Source organism: Strix uralensis, chromosome 1, assembly GCF_047716275.1.
Source record: "Strix uralensis isolate ZFMK-TIS-50842 chromosome 1, bStrUra1, whole genome shotgun sequence".
Lineage (NCBI taxonomy): Eukaryota > Metazoa > Chordata > Aves > Strigiformes > Strigidae > Strix > Strix uralensis.
The window spans coordinates 45,722,499-45,745,922 of record NC_133972.1 but is presented as its reverse complement, the minus strand read 5'-3'; the positions used below and the strand labels follow the sequence as shown (position 1 = coordinate 45,745,922).

General features: G+C 37.0%; 1 protein-coding gene across 5 annotated transcripts in view; it reads left to right on the top strand.

Annotated features, from left to right (window-relative positions):
• The window catches only part of ANKIB1 (ankyrin repeat and IBR domain containing 1), a 104,289-nt gene that overhangs the window by 55,860 nt on the left and 25,005 nt on the right, over window positions 1-23,424 (top strand). For all 5 annotated transcript variants that reach the window (XM_074864631.1, XM_074864629.1, XM_074864610.1 and 2 more), the window contains exons 4-7: window positions 8,322-8,504; window positions 15,935-16,052; window positions 19,660-19,868; window positions 22,110-22,198. In XM_074864631.1, the coding sequence (XP_074720732.1) occupies window positions 8,322-8,504; window positions 15,935-16,052; window positions 19,660-19,868; window positions 22,110-22,198 (599 nt within the window). The remainder of the gene's footprint in view (window positions 1-8,321; window positions 8,505-15,934; window positions 16,053-19,659; window positions 19,869-22,109; window positions 22,199-23,424) is intronic.

Here is a 23,424-nt window from a genome sequence, read left to right as displayed (position 1 = left end):
TATTTTCCTTCTGTGTATAACTTCATGTTTATTGAGACTACGCTTTACTCATTAACTTAGTATCATCAGCAAAGTTTGTCACCTCATTATTCACCTGCTTTTGTAGATAACTTCTGCATATCTTAAACAGTCAGGTCCCAGCACCTGTGGGACTTCACTGGTGACCTCTCTCTGCAGTAAAAACTGACATTCTCCCTGTGCTTTTCTGATTTTCTCTGGAGCTATTTTTAGTATTGGTGTTACTTTTATCACCTTCTAATCTTGCACCTGACAGATGTAAGCAATAACTTGCATGTTATAATAAATAGTTCAGAAGTTTCATATTTGAGCTTCATTAGGACTCCTGAATAAGTACCATCTGGTGCTGGGTACTCATATTAGTATTTGGTTTATTGGTTGTTCTAGAACCTCTTGTGCTGAGACTTCAATTTGAAACAGACTTTCTTTTGTGTCCTTCATGAAGCATGTGTGGTACATGCACAGAGAATCTGGACTCCAACAATTATATCACTTTTCTGCTTTATGTTGAGATTGCTTTTGCACTTTGTCCAGTGACTGACTTTACAAACATATTGACAGATTTACTGTGTGTGATGTTTTAAAATTACTTATTCTGAGTTGCTATGCACTTGGCACACTGCTCAAAAAACATTCAGAGCCTTCTTTATTGTGATTTTACATTTACCTTTTTCAGACTTTGTTCTTTACATATTCTTCATCTGGAGACAACTTCAGCTTCTTGTTTCTCATACAATTATGTCCAGTTGTTCTACCTTCACAGATTCTTCTGATGCTTCTAGAATTTTTTCCCATGCTTTTATTTAGTACCACTTTTTGAAGGTAGTCGGTGGATTATTTGTCTCTGTTCTACTTCTGCAAGAATAGTGAATCTAAGTACATTTTGGGAATTGTTATTGAGTGGTTCTTTGATGGTAACATTTTGAATTAGGTCTAGTAGACTACTCTGGAGAAAGTCAGGAGTTGCTTCTCCTGTGTTTGCCAACTATTTTGTCTATTACTCAGTCACTTACGTAGTCTGAAATTTTAATTTAAGCATCATGTATTAGCATAGCATTTTCTCAATATAGTTGGGAGACACAGTTCCCTTTATTTTTGTGGTTTCTGCCCTTGCAGCATTTCTGTTCTTGGTCAGCATGTCACTTTTATTGTTACAGTTTTGGTCAGGTGGCCATCAAAGCTTTCTTTGTTTAAGTCCAGAATTCTATTCCACTGGGATTCTCTGGTATTTGTCGATAGAGTTAGTTTATTTATCTGTGAGTTTGGGGTTTTTTTAAAAAGAGGTAAATAGCACCACCCTTCCAATACTGTGAACTTCTCTGTGATTCTCACATAATATGTTCTGTGGTTTTACTTTGTTACACTGATTGTATTCTGTCAAGTTGCCAGATACTGTCTGAAAATTCTCATTTAAAATTCATCAGTTCAATTCCCCAGCCTTAGCTGTACACCATCTCAAACTGGATGCTCTTCTTTATCTTCTGGGTTTTCATTAGTCCTCTCTTTAAAAGCTCAGATAGTGTCTTTTTATTTCCAATAGCCAACACTTCTTTCATTCTGTTAATATAAAGATCATCCTTCCTAGTTTTCTGAGCTTGTAATAAATGGAAACTCAGCTTTCTTATGCCATTTTCTGTGCTATAACTTAAGCCTCTGTCTCTCTGGTCCCCTGCTCAGTACTGAGAGGAGTTAAGAGGATGCTGCTGTTAGATGCTGATGCTTAACCTCCAGTATCCTGAATCTTGCCCCTCTTTCCTCTGTCCCATGTTGTTACAGCTCCACAAGCTCCATGCTAGAAGTTTGTCTTTAACATGTCGCTAGAAATTATTTACACACTTCCTGATTCTCACCAGCGAGGCAAGTCACCATGCAGTCTTTGCTAGCTGAATTATACTCAGACCCAGCTAATTATGTACATGGTAACTGAGTAACAGAACAGATACTGCCTAGCTCTTCCTGTCAACTAGAGTGAATCTTTCTTTATTTGTATGGTTATATGATTGATTTAGTGCCTCTTTTGGTGCGTTTGATTTGGAAACAAATATCAGGCTGTCTCCTAGGTCTATGTTAATACTGCTTTTATCTTGATTGTCAACTTTTAATTATTTTTATATTTGATAAACAAAAATATTAATTGCAAAGGACTGTGTGCTTTTCTCTTGTTCTCTTTTTTAGTGCCACTTGTTTGATCCAGCTGCTTGATAAATTCTGGCTGCAGACATTTTCAGTCACTGTTGTTCTATCTAGCCTTCCCACGGAAGATCCGTTTGCTTTTAAACGTTATTGTACATTAGAGGACAAATGTGCATGTCATATCAGAAAAGGGAGATGTCAGGATTTATCATTTAATGACCTCTTTGAGCAAAGCTGGTGAAAAACACTCACGTAAAATGATTTGACATGAGAATGGTTGCTTCTGGTAGAGAAATGGTAAACAGAAGAAAAGTTTAGTAACCAGTTTGCAACATGCTTCAATTTCTGGTATTTACAAGCTTGCTTACTCACGTCTGTGAAATATTATGCCTATTACACTGTGCTTACAGTTGGACCCATATCAATATATATTGGGAAAAAAAAGAGCAATTGCATTATCCACATTATCCACCGAAATTCTTATTTCTTTGTCCTTTGTCTCTCTACACTTGAGATCCCCAGGTAACTTATACTTCAGATTTACAAGGGATTTGAGCAAGAAGTCTTCTGCCTCAATCATTCTGCCTTCATGCCCTCAGATGGGGCTATACAGTGGTATCAGAGGTAGAAACAGTTGTTCAAAAGTTTGTTTCAAGAGCATGAAGCAAATGGGCCCACACAGTAAGATCTAGGCAGAATATAATGTTGGAAAGAATCACAGTCACAGCTGCAGAGTAAATGGTAGTTCTGGAGCTGGGCTTCAGCTTTTAACTGCAGACTGTAAAATCAATTGGTTTTAAACTCATCATGACAGTTCATGGTTTGTGTTTCTTCACAAGTTACCGTTCTATTTCTTACTGTCTGTGATATGATTCATTAGATGAATCCAGCTACTAGACTGCTAGTTCTCCATTTAATTATATAAACTGGGTTATGTTATCATGACAATATGTACTGTTCAAATGACTAAATCATTTCTGGCTCTAATTTACTTTCAGTTTGTCTTTGAAGAATAATTTACAGTCTGATCCACATGGATTGACATTTGCCAGAGTTGGGACACAGTAATGTAGTCCAACTAGTTGTGGTTTCTACATGAGAAACATAGAGTACACCCCCAAGTTCAAACTTCATTTTGTGCCCTACCATAGGGTAGAGGACCTTGGATCCTAAGATTAGTATCTGAGATATCTTAAATCCTCCAGTATAGTCTGTAGTCCTTCTAAATCCTTCAACAGGAACAGGATTATGAACAGGAACACTACATTGTGAAAAGCCCGAAACGAAGCTCGGTAAAAGAATTTAAGTGATCTCTTTTTTTCTGGAAGTATTTGAGGGTTAAAATCCTTAACAAAATAAAAAGATAAAAACCTGAATTGCCTAATCCTCATCATCTTCCCTCTCTCCAGAAAACTGAAGGATACTTAGGACACCAGGGGCACCTTTTGCCCAGTTTTGTGGTGGCTACTCTCACTTCAGAGCAGCATTCCTCTTTAATCGTCTCCTTCTTTTTCATAACTTTTCAGGACAACCCCAGCCTTGTATCTTCCCCTATCCCCACCACACCCACATAAGGAAAGGAAAAACCAAACATAGTCCCTTGTGGTGAACCACCTACTAGTTGATTTGTTTAGAGTTGATAGTCAAATGTGCAGTTAACTTTCATGTTGAATAGATTTGATTTTGTGCAGATATGTTCCACTCTATCACAGCGTATTTGGCATATTAAATGGCATTTTTGTGATTGTCTAAATTATTAATGTGATTATTTAAATTATTAATCTCCTTTTAATTACTTGAGAGATCCAAGCCTTTTTATTAGTGCTTCCAGAAAAATATGGCATCATATTAAAAACTTGTTGGTTCACATATTCCTCATCTTGTGGATTAGATCTTGAGCTGCATAGGTCTATGAAGTGTTGTTTCAAGTATATTTACTATTTTTCTTCCTCAGTCTTCTAGGTGTCTTAGTTGCCTCAGTTAAATTTCTGTTAGAGTTTAAAATGTACAGACAGAATGTGAAACTCAAGTTAACAAAGTTTTGGCAACGTTAAGAAGTTTAGATAGAACAAGCTAACTGTAGGCTGGGTATATTGATAATTATCCTAGTGTTATCTTTATTTCTGCCTGATACTCTGCTATAAAGATAAAATACAGTGTCATACTTAATGACACTAATATCTTCTCTACTAAATCTTGTTATTACAGTGGTTTGTGTTATTTTAGGGTTTACATTTTATTTTATTTTGGAGAATGTGGGAAAAGGTCTCAATCTACTAGAACGATTCCAGGTTTGTAAAATATATTCTGTATTTTACAGTGACAGGTGAAGGAAGTACAGTCGGCTGAAAAGAAAGAAGTGATTGATCATGATCTAAAAGGTTTATGGGGAGAACAGATCATTTGGGGATTTTTTTTAATTTTATTTTTAGAAATAAAAAAATTAGAAGCTGAGTTTTGAAATAATCCTGACTAAAAATACAGGATAGTGTTGTTACAGCTATCATGGTCTGAAGGCAAGATAATGTTTATATAATTTAGTTCTATCTAGAAATAAGATGAATCATTTTAGTAGTAAATGATTGTCCTGGGTGCTCCATCATTAGAAGTTTAGCACATGTTGTAAAGATGTCATAATAAACCAGCAAAATGGTTCACTGTTGGCCTTTAAAATCTGTGGCATTTGTTGTCCTTGCTTAGGAGTTAGAGACATGCACGTACCTGTAGGGCTGTGATCTTACTGGCATCGTGGAGATGTGGTGGGATGGCTCCTATGACTGGAGTGTTGGAATGGAAGGATACAGGCTCTTTAGGAAGGACAGACAGGGGAGATGAGGAGGGGGGTGTTGCCCTCTATGTCAGTGACCAGCTGGAGTGCATGGAGCTCTGCCTGGGGATGGATGAGGAGCCGACCGAGAGCTTATGGGGCAGGATTAAAAGGAGGACAGGGACAGGAGACATTGCAGTGGGGGTCTGCCACAGGCCACCCAACCAGGAAGACCGAGCAGATGAGGCCCTCGGTAGACAGATGGGAGCAGCCTCACGTTCACAAGCCCTGGTCCTCGTGGAGACTTCAACCACCCTGATACCTGTTGGAGGGACAACACAGCAGGGCATAAGCAATCCAGGAGGTTCCTGGAATGCGATGATGATAACTTCCTTCTCCAAGTGATAGAGGAGCCAACAAGGAGAGATGCCATGCTGGACCTTGTTCTCACCCACAAGGAGGGGCTGATGGGGAATGTGAAGCTTAAGGGCAGCCTTGGCTGCAGTGACCATGAAATGGTGGAGTTCAGAGTCCTTAGGGCAGCCGGGAGGGCGCACAGCAATCTCGCTACCCTTGACTTCAGGAGAGCAGACTTTGGCCTCTTCAGGGATCTGCTTGGTAGAGTACCATGGGATAAAGCCCTGGAGGGGAGAGGGACCCAAGAAAGCTGGTTAATATTCAAGGATCATCTCGTCCAAGCTCAGGAGCAATGATGCATCCCAACAAAGAGGAATTCAGGTAAAAATGCCAGGAGGCCTGCATGGATGAACAAGGAGCTCCTGGACAAGCTCAAACACAAAAAGGAAGCCTACAGAGGGTGAAAGCAAGGACAGATAGCCTGAGAGGAATACAGAGAAATTGTCTGAGCAGCCAGGGATGAGGTTAGGAAGGCCAAAACCCTGATAGAATTAAATCTGACCAGGGACATCAAGGGCAACAAGAAAAGCTTCTATAGGTACATTGGTGATAAAAGGAAGGCTAGGGAAAACATGGGCCCGCTCTGTGAGGAAATGGGAGACCTGGTTACCCGGGATATGGAGAAGGCTTAGGTACTCAATGACTTTTGTGCTTCAGCCACACTGCCCAAGTTGCAGAAGGCAAAGACAGGGACTGGGAGAATGAAGAACCACCCACCATAGGAGAAGATCAGGTTCAAGGCCATCTAAGGAATCTGAAGGTGCACAAGTCCATGGGACCTGATGAGATACATCCGCAGGTCCTGAGGAAACTGGCAGATGAAGTGGCTAAGCCACTATCCATAATATTTGAGAAGTTGTGACAGTCCGGTGAAGTTCCTGCTGACTAGAAAAGGGGAAACTAAACCCCTGTTTTTAAAAAGGGAATAAAGGAAGACCTGGGGAACTACAGGCCAGTCAGTCTCACCTCTGTGCCTGGCAAGATCATGGAGCGGATCCTCCTGGAAACTGTGTTAGGACCCATGGAAAATAAAGACATGATTTGTGACAGCCAACATGGCTTCATTAAGGGCAAATCATGCCTGACGAATTTGGTGGCCTTCTATGATGGGCTTACAGCGTTGGTGGATAAGGGAAGAGCAACTGATGTCATCTGCCTGGACTCATGCAAAGCATTTGATGCTGTCCTGCACAACATCCTTGACCCTAAATTGAAGAGACATGGATTTGATGGATGGACCACTTGATGGATAAGGAATTGGCTGGATGGTTGCAGTGAACGGCTCCATGTCCAAGTGCAGAGCAGTGACAAGTGGCATTCCTCAGGGGTCAGTGTTGGGACTGGCGCTGTTTAACATCTTTGTTGGTGACATGGACAGTGGGATTGAGTGCACCCTCAGCAAGTTTGCCAACAACACCAAGCTGTGTGGTGCGGTTGACATGCTGGAGGGAAGGGATGTGCCATCCAGAGGGACCTGGACAGGTTTGAGAGGTGGGCCCATGCGAACCTTATGAAGTTCAACAAGGCCAAGTGCAAGGTCCTGCACATGGGTCAGGGCAATCACAAGCACAAATACAGGCTGGGTGATGAGGTGAATTGAGAGCAGCCACGCGGAAGAGGACTTGGGAGTAGTATTGGATGAAAAACTGACTATGAGCCAGCAATGTGCGCTCGCAGCCCAGAAAGCCAACCATATCCTGGCCTGCATCAAGAGAGGTGTGGCCAGTAGGTCGAGGGAAGTGCTTCTCCCCCTCTACTCTGCTCTCGTGAGTGTCCAGCTCTGGAGCCCCCAACATGGACCTGCTCAAGCAGGTCCAGAGGAGGACCACGAAGATGTTCAGGGGCTGGAGCACCTCCCTTATGAGGACAGGCCAAGAGAAGGCTCCGGTGAGACCTTCTAGCAGCCTTCCAATACTTAAAGGGGGCCTACAGGAAAGATGGGGAGGGACTTTTTACAAGGGCATGCAGTGATAGGACAAGGGGTGACAGTTTTAAACTGAAAGAGGGTAGCTTTAGATTAGCTATAAGGAAGAAATTCTTTCCTGTGAGGGTGGTGAGGCACTGGAACAGGTTGCCCAGAGAAGCTGTGGATGCCCCGTCCGTAGAAGTGGTGTTCAAGGCCAGGTTGGATGGGGCTTTGAGCAACCTGGTCTAGTGGAACGTGTCCCTGCCCATGGCAGGAGGGTTGGAACTAGATGATATTTAAGGTCTCTTCCAACCCAAACCATTCTGTGATTCCATGGTTCTATGGTATCATATCAGTTTATGGCAGAAGGCAAGGTTGGCAAGGTAATGAGAGCAGCACTATTAGTGTTTATTAGCTAGAGACTGTATATCTGGGTGGTTACTGTCAAGAGACAAGGTTGGCGAAATGGCGCAACTCTAGACCATATTAGCATTATCAGAATTAGAATTATTTCACTTTTCTCATGTCGTCAAAAATAAGGTAGACCTACCAGTAGTAGTATGTGCAATCTGTGAGCTGGTACCCCATCTTCCCTCCTACCTATGGAATCTCCCATTTTGTCACTACCAGTGTACCAGTGCTGGGAAGAATGGTGGAGTTATACCCATATATAAAGAATATTTAAAAGTGTTTCTAGCTCCATCTTGCCAGGTACTTGAGGACCTCAGGCCCCTCATTTTCTATGGAGCATTGACCATATCAGTAGAGCAGAATTTTGCTGCTTAAAACCTAACAGAGACATATTGTACAGCATTCCCTTGTAACATATTTCTGAGATTTTGTGATTCCATGGAATTATGGTGCATATAGGTATAACTGTGTATGAAATCAAGCAGTAATTTGTTTAATAACAACCGAGAATCTTTGTTTCCCAAAGAGCATTGCTATTATATTTGTCTTTTCTTTCTGTTTTCCTTGCTCGTATTTTTTTTGTTCTCTTCTTACCTGACACATCTTTTGTTCAGGGTATTATTAGAGTTGGTAATTAATAACTGTTTACTTTGCTGTTTTACTTTTCAGCTTCTAGTAAAACATGGTGGAGATTTGTTTGCAGAAAATGAAAATAAAGATACCCCATGTGACTGTGCAGAGAAACAACACCACAAAGAGCTGGCTCTTAACCTGGAATCTCGAATGGTATTTTCACGTGATCCTGAAGCTGAAAGCATTGAAGCTGAATATGCTGCTTTAGACAAAAAAGAGGTCAGAGGATACTTTAAATTTGGGGTATTTTACACATTTGTATTTGGGGCAGTTACACTGTGACAAAATTCTGCAAAATATTTCAGTAGGTACTATACTTTGTACTGTGTATTTGTAAACCATTTGATGGATCTTTATAGCTTTCAAGTTAAGCTCAGAGAACATAACAAATATATTGTCAAAACTAAAGAGAAGTTTTATTCATATACTTAATTACATGGATTGTATTGAAAGTGTTGCAGACTGTGAGGCTGGAGGAAATACAGTGAGGCCAGTAAGCTGGGAAACAGTTTCTCTAAAACATATTTTACATATTTTTATTTCTTAAAATGCCTTTCCATCTGGAAATGGGAGCAGGAGAAAGTAAGAAACGGAGAAAATCTGTGGGATAGAATAGGGAAAATGTTCTAGTGGATTTTCCTAGACTGAGACTGTGTTGAATGTCACCAGAAAAGAGCTGAGTAGTGCAGAATGTCGAAACACTGCATTTACTTTCTTGTTTTATAACATGATGCCTGAAGCTACTGCATACCAGAACTTGTATGAAAAACAGGTAATAACAGGTGTTGTTGTTCTGAAGTCAGTTTTTGAAAGAGACAATTCACTGACACAAATTTGCTTGAATTCTGATACGCCTTACAGAAAGCTGTTATTCGATAAAGGATAATTTGACCAAAAAGATTCTGAGTAAAAGTTCCCTTCCTCATCCATTATCAGATTTTAATTAACTAAAATTCTAAATTGGAAGACATAGATAAATTATATGATTCAGTAAATATTATGAAGTAATTCTGTGTAAATTAAAGGACAATAGATTTCTGTATGGCTACTCACTTCAAAAGTAGCATGGCCTTGCCTTTTACTAGCTTAGCCCACTTACAGCCTAATGACGCTTAAAAGAAAGTTCATACAGATTTAGATATGAGTAGGCTGAGAACACATCAGCTGTTTCCCTGAAAAAGACCATGCATGGTCACTTTTATTTGAAAGTAAGAAAGTCTTTGTACTGTTCAATTAATTTTCTGACTAATTTTCTTGAATAAATTCAAATATAAACAAGCTTAATTGGATTGTTTATTCCTAGATGAGAGGTTTTGAGATGAGTTTTAATATACTTGAAATGTACATTGAAATAACAAATGTAATTAACTCATTTTAGTTTCTCTGAATATTCCCATATAGAGACACCCAAATTGTTTTAAGAGTATAGTTCGAAATGATATTTTCTTTGTTGGCAAAACCACTTTAAAAGACTGCTGCAGTTTCCTGCCACAATTGCAGTTTACCACTCCTTTGGCTGTACAAGTAGAACTGTTTGGATGGTTATGTTGTCGACTGAATCATAGCAATGATTTGGCTTAAAAGAAGGAAAAGTTTTAAAAAGTGTGGTAATATGTAATTGGTTTATTTAACCTGAATAATTTCTATAATTGTATTTATAGCATGGGTTTGCTGGCATGTGCATCAGCACAGCTAAGAGAATAGGAACTTGCAAATACGAGTGGGGCAAATCAAGAAGCACTAGAACAGGCTTTTTTGGCAAGAGAAAATAATGTCTCATGACTAAGGTAGATGCTCAGAGCAAAATCAGCTTAAAGACTTGATAGTTACAAGGGACTCACATAAAAGGTAGTTATGTCAATTTGCACTGAGTGTTAAAAGATACAGTCCTGTTCCTCATTTGTCTTGTTTTTAGCAAAGTTGTTGAATGTGAGAACCGAACTACAGGCAGGCCTGCAGACCTGGATCCATCTGACATACCAGGGCAGCTTTCCCACATCTTCTAAGATTCACAAGCTGAAAAATGTCAGCCTGCAATTTGGTACACCTATTGGTGGTCTTGGGGCTTCACATAGAGCAATTCTGCTTTCATGTGCTCCCTTCTTTTCTTTTTCCTCCTCTTTCTTTTTGACTTTTCAGTGGGATAAGTTCTCTAAATTCTTGTGCAACTGTACCAGCACAAGTGCTAGCACAAGAGAGATACCAAGAGCATGTAGCCAGGGGAAGTTAATTTTTCTATCTTAGCCCTCAGAGTGGCCAAAACCAGTTGAAAAAAACCACCCTTAGAAAGGCTAGCACTGAACTGCAATCCAAATGACTACATGTCCTTGTCGTCCAGGTCTGTGGATGGATGTCTGGGACAGGCAGTGAAAGCTGCACTTACCACTGGCTATGGTGATGCCTCCAGCTGTTATCTTAATGGGGCATGAGAAGTGATCGAAAAGCCTCCCCCAGAACACATATCCTTCACCAAAATTGCCCCTCAGAGATGGTCCTCTACTTTTTTTCTCTCAATTTCAGTTTTAAAAAATATTAAACACTGAGGGAAGCAAGTGTGCAAAATGCTTGTTTAATCATTGTTTGGTGATACCCTTAAGCATCCTTCCAAAACACAAAAAGTTAATTAATAAGGAATTAAAAAACTTTGCAACACCATGAAATGAATTTTCAAAGTCATTTCATTTCATCTCTTGAATGAAGGTTAGAGGAAAAGATGAAACATTTGAAAACCATGAAGAGGATTTCTTCCCAGGCAAAACAGCCAAACGGGCTTAACTCTGGTGTTTATGATATGCACAGTAGTAGCTGGAATGATAGTACCCAATACCTCCCAATCCAGACCTGCCATGTTTACAGCAGAAAAATAATCCTCTTTTCCTACAGAGCAAAAGATTTTTGTAGTGCTCTGTGCACACACTGAATTTAAGTGTGTATTTAGAGTAATAACAAAGCTTTGTTTCTGATGTTGAGAACCAGTTCATGTGTTCTTCACATTGAAATATTACAAGTTACGTCAGTGCTCATGTTTAGAATTGAAACGCTTGTAATAGTGAAAGAAATAACTTGCACATACCTTTCTTTGATTACAGAGGCTCTCAAGCATCAAGAAATACAGATTGCTGAGTAGACCCACATTTCAAGTTTGAGAGCCCGACAGCAGAGCTGTCCATCTTCCAGAAGTTCAGTTTACTCCTTCCACAAGTGTTTCTGAATGAAATCCATTTATGTCGTACAGTTACCCAACCTTTTAAAATCTCATTTTACTGCAGTGCTCCCTGAAGCATATTTTTAAAGCAACATTTCTATTTTACTTTGGTTTTAGTACACCTCAAACATTTTTAGTGATCAAATTAGAGACTGCAGTTGAAGATGGGTAGCAAACAGGCCCTAATAGTTTTGAAACACAAACATGATCCTTCAGTGTGTTTCCACAAAATGCAGTTTGGAAGGAAAACAATGTACCAACATACACATAATTTGTATTTCCCTATATAAAATGGAAATGCCAAGTATTTTAAGAATGGAATATAAAGCATGACTCTCTTAACACTGTAGTTAATTATAGCAAAAGAGGATCCATCTATAATGTGTGGGCAGTGGAAAGGGTTTTAGAAAACAAGCCAGGAGTGTATTTTGGATGACCTTCTTTGTCTTGATTCTTTTCTCTTACTTTGTTGATGAACAGTTTCCAAAAAATTATCTCTGTTACATAAAATCTAAGTTTATATTTATCTTATAAATCTAATTGAAGTTACACTAAATTATATTACTTTTTAAAAATTAAATTATATGAATATTATTTTTTAAACTACTTTTATATATTTTGGTTGTTTTATTTGCACAGTCTTCTAATTCGCTGTTTATTCTAGCATGGGAGCATATTTGTGTGGGTGATGTATCCCTGGAAGATAACAGGCACCTTAATTTCAATCACATCATAGAATGTTTAAAACTTACAGAAGAAACACCTGGGAATGAGCACTACTTCAAAGCAGATCATCCAGAACAGGCTCTCAGTCAGACTCACTGAAATACATTGTGCAATTGCAAAGTACAGAATTTTGTTTTACGTATGTGCCACTGAATACTGTGGAAGTACACTGTTGGTGAATGTAACACAGATTTATTGAGTGTATAGTGATTGGAATGGTTTTCTTCAGTTCCAGAACTGATGTCATATAAATATATATATATAATGCAAATGTCATAAATAAGAAGAGTTATCTAAAATGATTAAAATGTACTTTATAGATAGAGAATGGTTTATTAAGTGAAAGGAGAGAAGGGGACTGAGTACAAGTAGTTAATCTAGATATATATACCTTTATATACATATAGTGTATATACTTGAATGAGTTAAATGGAGTGTAGATAATTTTTTTAATACATGACTCCATTAACTATAGAACTCCTTCCACCCATAAGGGAGGATATTTACATGAAGTATATTTGACACCATTTAATTATATAGTCATCACTGTAGCAGTTACTTTGCCCTTGTCTATTTTAACGGTAATATAGAAGTAAAGAAAATAATAGTTTGAAATGAGCTGTTAAAATAACCAGCTTACATATTAAAAGTACTTTCAGGAGAAAAACAATTATATAATTTATGATATCTAAGTATTAGTGGTAAAAAATTGAGAAGAAAATAGTTAAAAAGAAGGGCTCTTGAGAATACAAAAATGTTGAAATCTGTAATGAGAAATCACCAAAGCATTAAAATAGTAACTCAAATAGTATATTCCAAAATCATCATATAGTTAAATGATGCTAATATTGAACAATGCCTTTTTCACAGTAAATATCAATAAAGAGCTCCTCCATAAATGAGTATGAAAGAAGCTCTCTGAGCATCATAGCTGTAATCAAAATCCTTTACAGTATATGGCAGTGCACAGATAAGTCATCCATTTTTGAAGTAGTTAAAAACAAACCTCTGTGACATTACATAAAGGATATACATCCTTATAACTAAAGACTGTCTTCACAAGTCTCTACAAGACTATGTCTTGTACACAGTAACATTTTTAAGGATTTTCATTGTATAAAGCCTTCACTCTGGAATTTCCAGATTCAGCTCCTTAATAGTGCCAGCCTAAAATTTCTTTTCTTTCAACTTCTTCTGTGGGCTCATATATTATTTTATGAAACAAATGTCTGAAGTTTCAAACACATTCTTAAGAAATACTTCCCTCTTTACTTAAAAAGATAAAATTAGAATTCTTAAAAACCACAGGATCCCAAAATCCCTGATGGCTTGTGTGGAATGCTCCAGCTGAGATAATATCATAGTCTGTTACTCAAGGGAGATACTTGCCAGTGTTTGACCTAGAACCAATCAGTTAAGTATAATTTTGAGCATATCTGCATTTCAGGATAAAATACTAGGTCCTAAAATATACATATATATTGCAGGTTTAACAGAAAAGACACGATGATATATGTTTTATGATATCTGTGATCTTCAAGAATTTAGTACTGTTGTGCTGACAAAGCTATTTGTTTTACAATTGCAGTTCAAAATGCAGTTCAGATTTAGTCAAGACGATTTACTCTTTGTTTCCATTTTTTTTCAGTATATTCACACAATTATAATCATTCAGGCACCCAGCTGTTTGTATCCCTGTCTCTCTGACATGTTTTTATACATGATCTCTTTTGTAAGAAATTAAGTAGGTCAGATTCCAGCATGCTATGAATCAAGTGGCCCAAATTTATTTCAGTGCGAGCCATTAACGTTCAGATTGTCCTTTACTGAGTCATGCGTGATCAGCAATGGAAGGACATACTGAAACTCCCTGAACTTGGGCAATCAGGATAAAGGTCAGGACACTCACAGTCCATTTCTCTTACGCTTTTCTTGCTTTCTCCAAAAGGACAAAGACCCAATGCAGAGCCATGGCACCATTACTCTCGCTGATCACAAAATTTCTAATATAGAGAGGTTCCTGTTTATTTTATTGACTAGCTAACAGAAGAGGTCCTTGTGGGAGTTAGTTATGTTTTTAGATGTGTTTTATAGGGTTTATTGTGTTACCTAGAATGTATGAAGCATGTTATGTTTTTAGAGTAGGTGTCTTGAAAGAACAAAATAATTTATAAGCCCAGGGTATCCATTCTCCCATTCTCTTCAGCCACCTGCTTGTTATCCTCAAAGGGTTATGTGCACAGTAGACTTTCACTTAGATTGTAAACTTCCAAGGACAAAACCAGTCTTTAGCTTCATGTCTGTGTATGTATGCATGCATGTGTGTGCATATTATCTAGCACTGAAGAGTCCTGAACTATGCTCCACATAAAATAAAAATATAAATAGTAAATAATAATAATGCATGGTCTTAACTGTTGTTATCTATTATCGCTGCTCCTCTGTGACCTTTCTTCTCCAAATTGGTGAAGACAGTTGCCGTTTGGTGGCCTGAGCACATGCCAGTTTTATGTCAAATACTTTAAATCTTTTGTTAGCTATCCTTTATATAAATAAATCCGGTGTATGTAAGATTTTTTTTTTTACATACCTTTCTGTATCCATTCTCTGTACATATCCTCCCACTTGCATTTCTCTTTCTACCTTTTGGGCATTTTCCCTGTGCAACACTAAGAAATACATTATTTGCTATCATGTTCTTCCTTTCTTAGTTTTAAAAAGGAGTCTGCAGAACATGTGTATGCATCTCTAGTATCTGGGTTGGAGCTAATTCAGAATCCTAAAATGATTGCTTTTTTGTCTTTCTACTTTGACCTTTTTTTAATTCTGTAATAAGGGGGTGGAGCTGCAGACCAGGAAGGCGGCTGGGATGATCTGCTCTGACTGTGCAGGGCTATCAGAGTTGTCCATTGTTTCTCAAAAAGAGTTTTGACATCTTCATGTACAATGAATATCCAGCCCTGGAGATATTCAAAAGCCGTCTAGACAAGTCCTGGGCAGCTGGTTCTATGACCAGATGACATCTGCAGGTCCCTTCCAACCTCAACCATTCTGTTTCTGTGAACCTCTTAACTGCATGTCTCATCTATCCTATTCATGACCGACTTCTTCGCTTCTGTGAGGGTGGATGTTGCCTCAAAAGTTCTGTACCTGATTCTATTTACAAATGTATCCCTTTTTACTATCTAATGTCTCACTGTATCCTCCTCCAGAGCAATTCAAAATTAATGGGTCTCAATTCACGTATAAGTTAATGTGAGAGAATCTGTATGCAATGTATGTTAACCTGTCCTTTCTCTCGCTCTCCCCTGAAATTCTTAGTTCAAATCTAGTCACGCATTCTCATACCCATGCCACAATATCAAGGTTTAATCACTCCAAAATTCAGCTGGATTCTGTGAAAATCTAGCTTTGAGAGAGTCAATGTTAGACTAGTTCATCGTTTGAGCATGGCCTTCAGCTATAATGGTGAACTCTAGAGATACTGTCTTTTAGATTTTGAAAGGTACAAAGAGCAGACTATAAATACTGCAAAATGACAGTGTTTCTGTATAGCTTTGCATGGTCATTGGTCTGCACAATGAATAAATTTTGCACATATTACCTCACAGTTGAGAGTAAGATCAGTAACAGTGCTTAGAATGTTTTCATTTTAATATGGCATTAGAGACTGAAAAATACTTATAGACATGAATTGTCTTTCTTCTTCTTCTTAAAGCCATATGAGGGGCTAAGACTTCAGGACCTGCGAAGGCTTAAGGATATGCTGATTGTGGAATCTGCTGACATGCTCCAAGCTCCACTCTTTACTGCAGAAGCTCTACTTCGGGCACATGGTAATCCAAAACCTTTAAGACTAAAGAAACTCTTTTCAGCAAAACCAAAATTGCAGTTGTATGTTTACTTTTTATTTCCAAGTGAAAGAGGAGTAACGGTTAATCAAATACCAGGAAACAGTTCACACAGTACTTCAGGAAGATGTACAGCTGCAGTATGTCAGAAAGCATTGAGGCAGATAGGGAAGCTGATAGGAAAGTGTTTCAAACTAGGAATTATAATGGAAGATATTTTAACTTAAGCAGGGTGAAGAAACAGAGCTTTCCTATTTAAGTGAGAGACACAGAAGTAGAACTTCCATGGTTTTATATGTCAGAGAAGTCAAATTCCTTGTACCTATTTTTGTCAGACCATTGGTTTTCTGCCACTATATATTTGTGTATAAAACTGGATCTTTTTTTTGTTTTTCAATAAAAGCAGTCTCACCATTGTAATAAATACTTGGAAATTGCCTTGGGGTTTAAAGCCTACAAGTGTCCTTTGAAGGATTTTTATAGTTGCTCTTTTAATAAAGGGTATACTTTTCCATGTGTGTATCTGTAATTAGTTTAATTTCACTGAAATCAGTCTGTGCTCTTGTTGGGTAATTTGAACTGGGGTTGTCAGAACAGGGATATACTGAATTCAGTGTGTTCGCTCCAGACAAAAGTATCTCTGAAACTCAGTGGAAGCTTTCGGCTTTGATTCAGTGATTCAAAACTTATGCTTACTGAAGCATCTGCATTGTTACTGTATGCCAAAGGAACTACTCAGGCAGTTAATGGTTTGCATGCTCATCACCGTATTGCTGAATTAAGCTTTCATACCCTATTGTTTTTGTGGGCTCCTTGTGAAAATAGAGAAGGAAAAGTGAAATAGGAAGACATTATTTTAAACCCACAACATTTGGCAGACTTTCATGAGGAGATACGGTACCTGAAACTCCTCTCTTTTACATTATCTTTAATATTTGGTATTTGTGTTCCTTTTAACACTGAATTAAGTCAGCATGAACTTGTGCCAGTCTGATGATATTTAAGGCACAGTCTTTGCATATATATTTTTTTAACATTGATTATTTCTTTAATTCTTGTAATATATTTATAATATAGGCAATATTTGAATGCTATTTTAGATTCTCAGCATACTCTCATTAAGGCTAAATATTACTAAATATTTGACTAAGTAGGTAGGCAGATTCTCTGACCTGTGCAGATACTTTGAAAAGGAAGATGATGGCAACACCATTTGAACTTGCAGCACAGTCCATAAGTCCAAAAGCAGTGAGGTTGATGGAAACTGTGGAGAAATGTCTGCCAACATCTAGCAAGCAGGAATTGAAAGTTGAGAAGAAATCAGTCTGTGTTGGAAAGGTCATTCTACTGATGTTGCCTTAGTGATGTAGCAGTAACTTAATGCAATTGGCCAGTACAGAGAAAGAAGCACAAACAATTTGCAAGTCATGAGAAAGTCAACTGTTTTGCCTGTAGCTGTAGTCATATGCTGGAAATTATTCAAACAGAATTTATTTTATTTGAAATGAAGATATAGAATTGGTTCAGCCTAGGAAAGGGAATAACTGAGCTATTTACAAAGGCTTAGACAATTGGAAAACATCATATGCCAAATGATAATGTTTTTGCATTTAATCTTGAAATTCATAAAAGCATAATGTGAAATCTTAACTTAATTCATACTTAATGTATGAAAAGCATGTTTTAAAATCTTGGAAAGATCATTGTTATGTACTACTTTTAATAGTTTACAGACATGTAATATTTAATCCAGCAACCTTTGCTTTCTTTTATCATACAACTATATCAATTTACTGATACAGGCTGTAAGAGTTAAGAGTGTATTTTTCTTTTCTTTTTTTTTAGTTAAGAGATAGAAGTATGTAGAGTTAGAGCCAAGATAAAAAAATATTATGGCAGCCATGAAAATAAATTACAGTTTTTCTACGAGTGTTTTTTTCAACATTGTTCCTGTTTCTCTTCTAGTTCATTATACAGCAGTTGATTTCAGGATAGAAGAGAGGCAATTCAGCAAATCTAACTACCTCATATTTTACTAAAACTCATAAGTTAGTAAAGAAAACACAGTGGAATGCATTTCGTAGCATGTCTTAACCCTGGGTAATTTTAAAGATACAGTACAAACAAAGGAGCTCAAGAAAACTGCTCACAAACTATCTGTATCTTAGCATCAGTCAGCTCCCCTCTGAAATATTATAAGCTATGGGTAATCTGAAAAATGCTAATAAAATTTATAATTTTTAAAGTGTAAATATCTTCAGGATCCATGTCTTCAAACAAATGAAATTAAACTAACCCATGATATGTTTTAGCTTAGATAAGTAAGCACCTGATCAGTAAATCATCTCCAACTCAAAGACTTTTTCATATTAGGAGGGAGCAGATTTTAGTATGATAGTAATCGTTATTTGACAGGGGCAATATTTTTACTAAGTTCAGTGCTTAGAACACATATAATTTTTTTTCCCAGCATTAATACAGTATGGGAATACTATTTATCTTTTTCTTATAAAATCTAAAATTCAATAAAACTAGCACAGATCTTTTGGTTAATAACATTGAGTCTCCAGTGGGAGTATCTAACATTGAAAAAAAACCCTTTAAAATATTTATTTAAAGCAATAGGAAAAAATCAGGAGATTTCTCTTTCCTTCTGAATTTCTAGTTCATCTGATCTCTGCATAATGTTGATAGGTTGAGATTCAAATCCATATAGGAATTTGATAGATTTATTCTTAAATGAGAACTTTTAAGTATTTTTAATAGAAAAAAATCATTATTCTTAAGATATCTTTAGTAGTACTCTTAGGGATCAGAAACAAAACATTTCAAACAGTGATTAAGAAAGATTTGATTTAGTTTTAAGATCTTTATACATAATAAAATTTGTTTTGCTAGTTCTTTTTTGTATATATAAGGGCAATGTTATGAATAAAAGTTAAGCATTCAGTAGCAATTATAGAATAAAAATGTAATAAGAATATATGAAATACCTTTTGCGATCAGGTAGGATTTTTTTTCTTTTTTTTTCCCAGAAATGCATAATAACTCTTACATGCGTATATAAAGACTGGTAACTCATTAGGTCGCAAATCTTTTTGTAATCCACTTGTATCTTAGTCTTCTTCCTTTGTTTGTAGCGCTTGGCTTCATTGTCTTAAAAAAACACAATAGATGAAAGTGAATCCATATTGAGCAATTATTTTTTTCATAGAAGGGAAAATACTGAAAATTCTGTGGTACAAGGGCTGTTATATTTTGATCAGTCTTTGCAAGTCACTGCAGTTCTAGTTTCTGATTGAGTCTCCTAGCTACTACAATTGCTGTAAATAATAAAAATAATTTTATTTAAGATTGATATTACAGGGAAAGGAGACACTTGCGATGCAATTATTTATGTAAATACATTGCATTATGTATGATCTTGGAATGTGTTCTGTAAAATTTAAAGTTCCATTCACTTACACTTTATCATATTTATTTATTTCTAAAATTTTTAACTTAATGTTTATGTATTCTTTTGAGATGCAGTTACAAAATATATTTTAGACAGTCAGCTGCATAATTTCTTGTATCTGTATATTTATTGAAGACTGGGACAGGGAGAAGTTACTTGAAGCATGGATGTCTAATCCAGAGAACTGCTGCCAGCGTTCAGGCGTTCAGATGCCAACTCCCCCTCCAAGTGGATACAACGCGTGGGATACGCTTCCTTCTCCACGAACTCCACGTACTACTCGCTCTTCTGTAACTTCCCCTGATGAAATCAGCCCCTCACCAGGAGACATTGAGACAGCTGTGGTAAGTTTATAAATAAACCTGAAACTAGCAGGGCAAAAGAGCTTTTTTCTAAACATAGCGCACCTATGTGGACAGGAGGGCTGCACTGTCATTTGTAAAGGTGTAAAGTGTTTCTCTTTCCAAAAGTGGTGAACAGAGAAGTTGACACCTTAAACGTTCTCTACAATAACACCACTGAGCATCTGGCTAATAGAAAGCACGCTGTTTTCACCTTGGCTGTCACTCACAAAGTGGTGTTTTAGCCAGCTACAGTCACATCAGTACATTTGGTTCATCTGAGCTTCTCATCTCATACGTACCAAGATGTTCACTTTCATTGTATCCATTTCCCTGAATGTACTCAATGCTGTGAACCCTGCCTTTTGAAAATTTTTTCTTTAGGAAACAGAATTCTCTTTGTCTGCATTTTGAAATGTCAGCCCACTAGTGTACTGTAAGCTTATAATTACTTTTACTATGTGTGGGTTGCTTCAGGCGGTTTACAAGGCTATTGCAAATTTGAAATATGAAAGCGCCTTTCATTAAAATCAGTGTGGTTCTTTTGGAAGACAGAGTTCTCTTTTTAATAATCTGCAGCTGCAGCATTATAAAACTTTTGCTCCATGACCTAAGCATTTTTCTAGAATATTATATGCAGTCTTGCAAATGGATCATCCCTAGATCTCATATGAAAATTAAGATTTTGCATTCCTGCATAGAAATCTTTTATTTCTTTAATTGTAAAATGCTGAAGAAGAAGCTATGTAGAAGGAATAACGTTATCATACATTTATTTCCATTAGCAGTTAAATATTGTCTGGGAATATTTCCTAATTAAAATGTGTAATGAAAGATTACATGTCTTCAGTTTTACATTGTGTGTTTTGTTTTTCATTGATGGCCCATAGGCCAGGAATACAGGTTTGGATAATGATTGCCATTCTAGATCTAGTGTGTCTAACTCCAAATCCAGAGTTCTACATTTAGTATTCCTGTTTGTTTAAAATCTTATAAAAAGCTATCAAAATAGTATTTTCAAAATGTTGTTTATGAAATAATACATATTTTTCTGAAGTCCCTCATTTTTGGAGGAAAATGAAAACTAAAAGCAATAGATAAAACCTCAAGCTATAAAGGTCCTTTTCAGATTTTGCATTTACATCCTATCTTATATTTAAAACTGTTCCAGTAAATGTTCTGTATTTGATATTTTAAACTCAGGGCTTCATGAAATTTCTTATTTTAAAGTTACATTTTAAAGAAAATTGAAAACTCATATAAATTTAATAGTGAACATTTTTGATCCTTTGTCAACTTCTAAAATGTTTAATTTTGGCAAGACAATAAGCTGAAATGACTGAAACAACAATAAATGCCTTCACTGAGTTTTGCACTTTAAAGACCAATTTTGTTTGGTTTGGTTTTGGCTGTAAAACAAGTGCTTTTAAAAAGTGGCATACTGTAGGCTAACTTTTTGAAAATATCCTACATGTGTATAATACCTAATGTATTGAAAGTTGAAGTAAATTTTCATGAAATCTTTGTTCCAATGGAAAAAAAAATCTGTTTGTACTCCTTGAAGAACATGAATATCTGTTTTCATGCCTAACCACAAGCAATGAGTAGATTCATTCCTATGCTTTAAATGTTTTCAGAGTAAGGGTCTCAATAGTCAGTGTTAATTTTTCAGTAGTACCTAGTTGCATAGAATTCAGTAGTGATATATTCTGTTGGAATATTTGTAGCTTAATTTACTCTTTATTTTGATTGAAAGCCTCAAAATATTTTTTTTAAAGTAGTATTTATGTATATTATTACTCAAAATAGTTGCTGCTGTTGTAGAACCAAATTGCTCCGCCTTGGTTTGGACTGCTTGTGTGAGATGCTAAACATTTCCTGTAGCCTCTGTCATCTCCAAACTCTGATTTCTGGCTGTTTGTGATGAAAAATTCAGGTCCCTTTTGTCTTAACTCCAAGGTCCCAGCACTCTGCAGGGTGAAGCACTTACTGAGCTGGAGAGCATGATGGAAGGCACCCCAAAATGGGCTGTTTGGATAGGGAGGTACAGAAACAGAGATGCCTAGTCTTTCCCATTTCTATTTCTATAGCTTAAATAACTTTTTTTTTCTGGTTACAGTTAGATTTTTTCCCCCTACTGAACACTTTAAATTTTTGCTGAGATGTTCCAATGTAACATGTCCTGCTAACAATATGAAAGGCTGTAGGGTATTTCTTAATCAGAAGTATTTTTTTCATCTACAGTGTGACATTTGTATGTGTAATATTTCTGTGTTTGAAGACCCAGTGGATATGCCTTGTGGACATGACTTCTGCAGAGCATGCTGGGAGGCGTGAGTATATGTACTTTTCCATCTTTTGAGAAACTTTCATACTTGCCATTTTGAAGAGGAAAGGACAGAGACCATAAACTCTTTTGGTTTCAAAGAGTTGCTGGTTTGACGCTGTCGAATATTTAAGTTGTCACTCAAAGTGGCCATCAACTGTTTTAGACTTATGTAATGTTTGTTTTGGTCCTGGTTCAGCAAAACTCTTAAGCAAATGTTTTAAGCCTATGTGTAAATAGATGAGCCTACTTTTGATTTGCTCAATGTGTGTGTGGTGTTGGCAGCATTGGGGTTTACACTTTCTAAATTAAGCACATGCTTAATTCCATCTCTTAGTTTAGCATACTAAATTTAGGCATCGTAAATCCACTTCCAGTCAGAAAAGCAATGAAAATGCTTTCTTATGTTGAGGGCTAATAATTGAGGAGTAGATCTAGCTTAAAAGTTCTATTAGTGTAATGCTCTTGGTACTAGATTTTTTTTTTTTAAAGTCAGAATAGTCATGCTAGTAAAAAACTCAGACATGGCTAATTATGCTAGTAGAAATATTAATCATACTCCCCAGGAATAATTGTATCTGTATGCAGTGCCTTTATATTTATCTTTGTCCCCATTCAGGAGATTGTACTACATGTACCACTATAGTGTCTTGCTACAGTGTCGTAGTCCTACTGCAGATCAGTCCAATTCATATGAACCCATCCCTCTCTTCCATATGAGCTTTTAGAAGGCAATTCTTTTTAGTGGCAAGAAAATTAATAGTCATGCTTCTGTTGTCTTGCAAATAGTTATGCAGCGATGTAGAAGAGATCACTGGCTTGACATGGTGCTTCTAATTTGGGTGCTGGACTATGCGTACTGTGATTTGTACATACAGTCAGAGCTACAGTTCAATGTCAAGCAAGTGTTTGCAGTGGCACATCTAGGGTGGGATTCATTTTTCTGAGCCAGTCATTTCTAAGTTACTCGGAGCATAGCCAGGACTGAGTTATCTCATTCTAAGATACAAATCTAAGATGGGATGAATTGGCAAGTCTCTCTCCCTTAACTGTTAAAGGATCCTAGGTGACTAACTTAGACTAGCTGCCTGTCCGTTAGATGAGATGAGTATCATCCTTGATGTCAGAATAATAACTAAGTTACAGCTTTTAAACTAAGTAACCTTGTGCACTGTTAGGTAAAGTCCAGCTTTCAGCAGATTTCCGAGCTCATTCTGTCTTGCATTCTGGTGC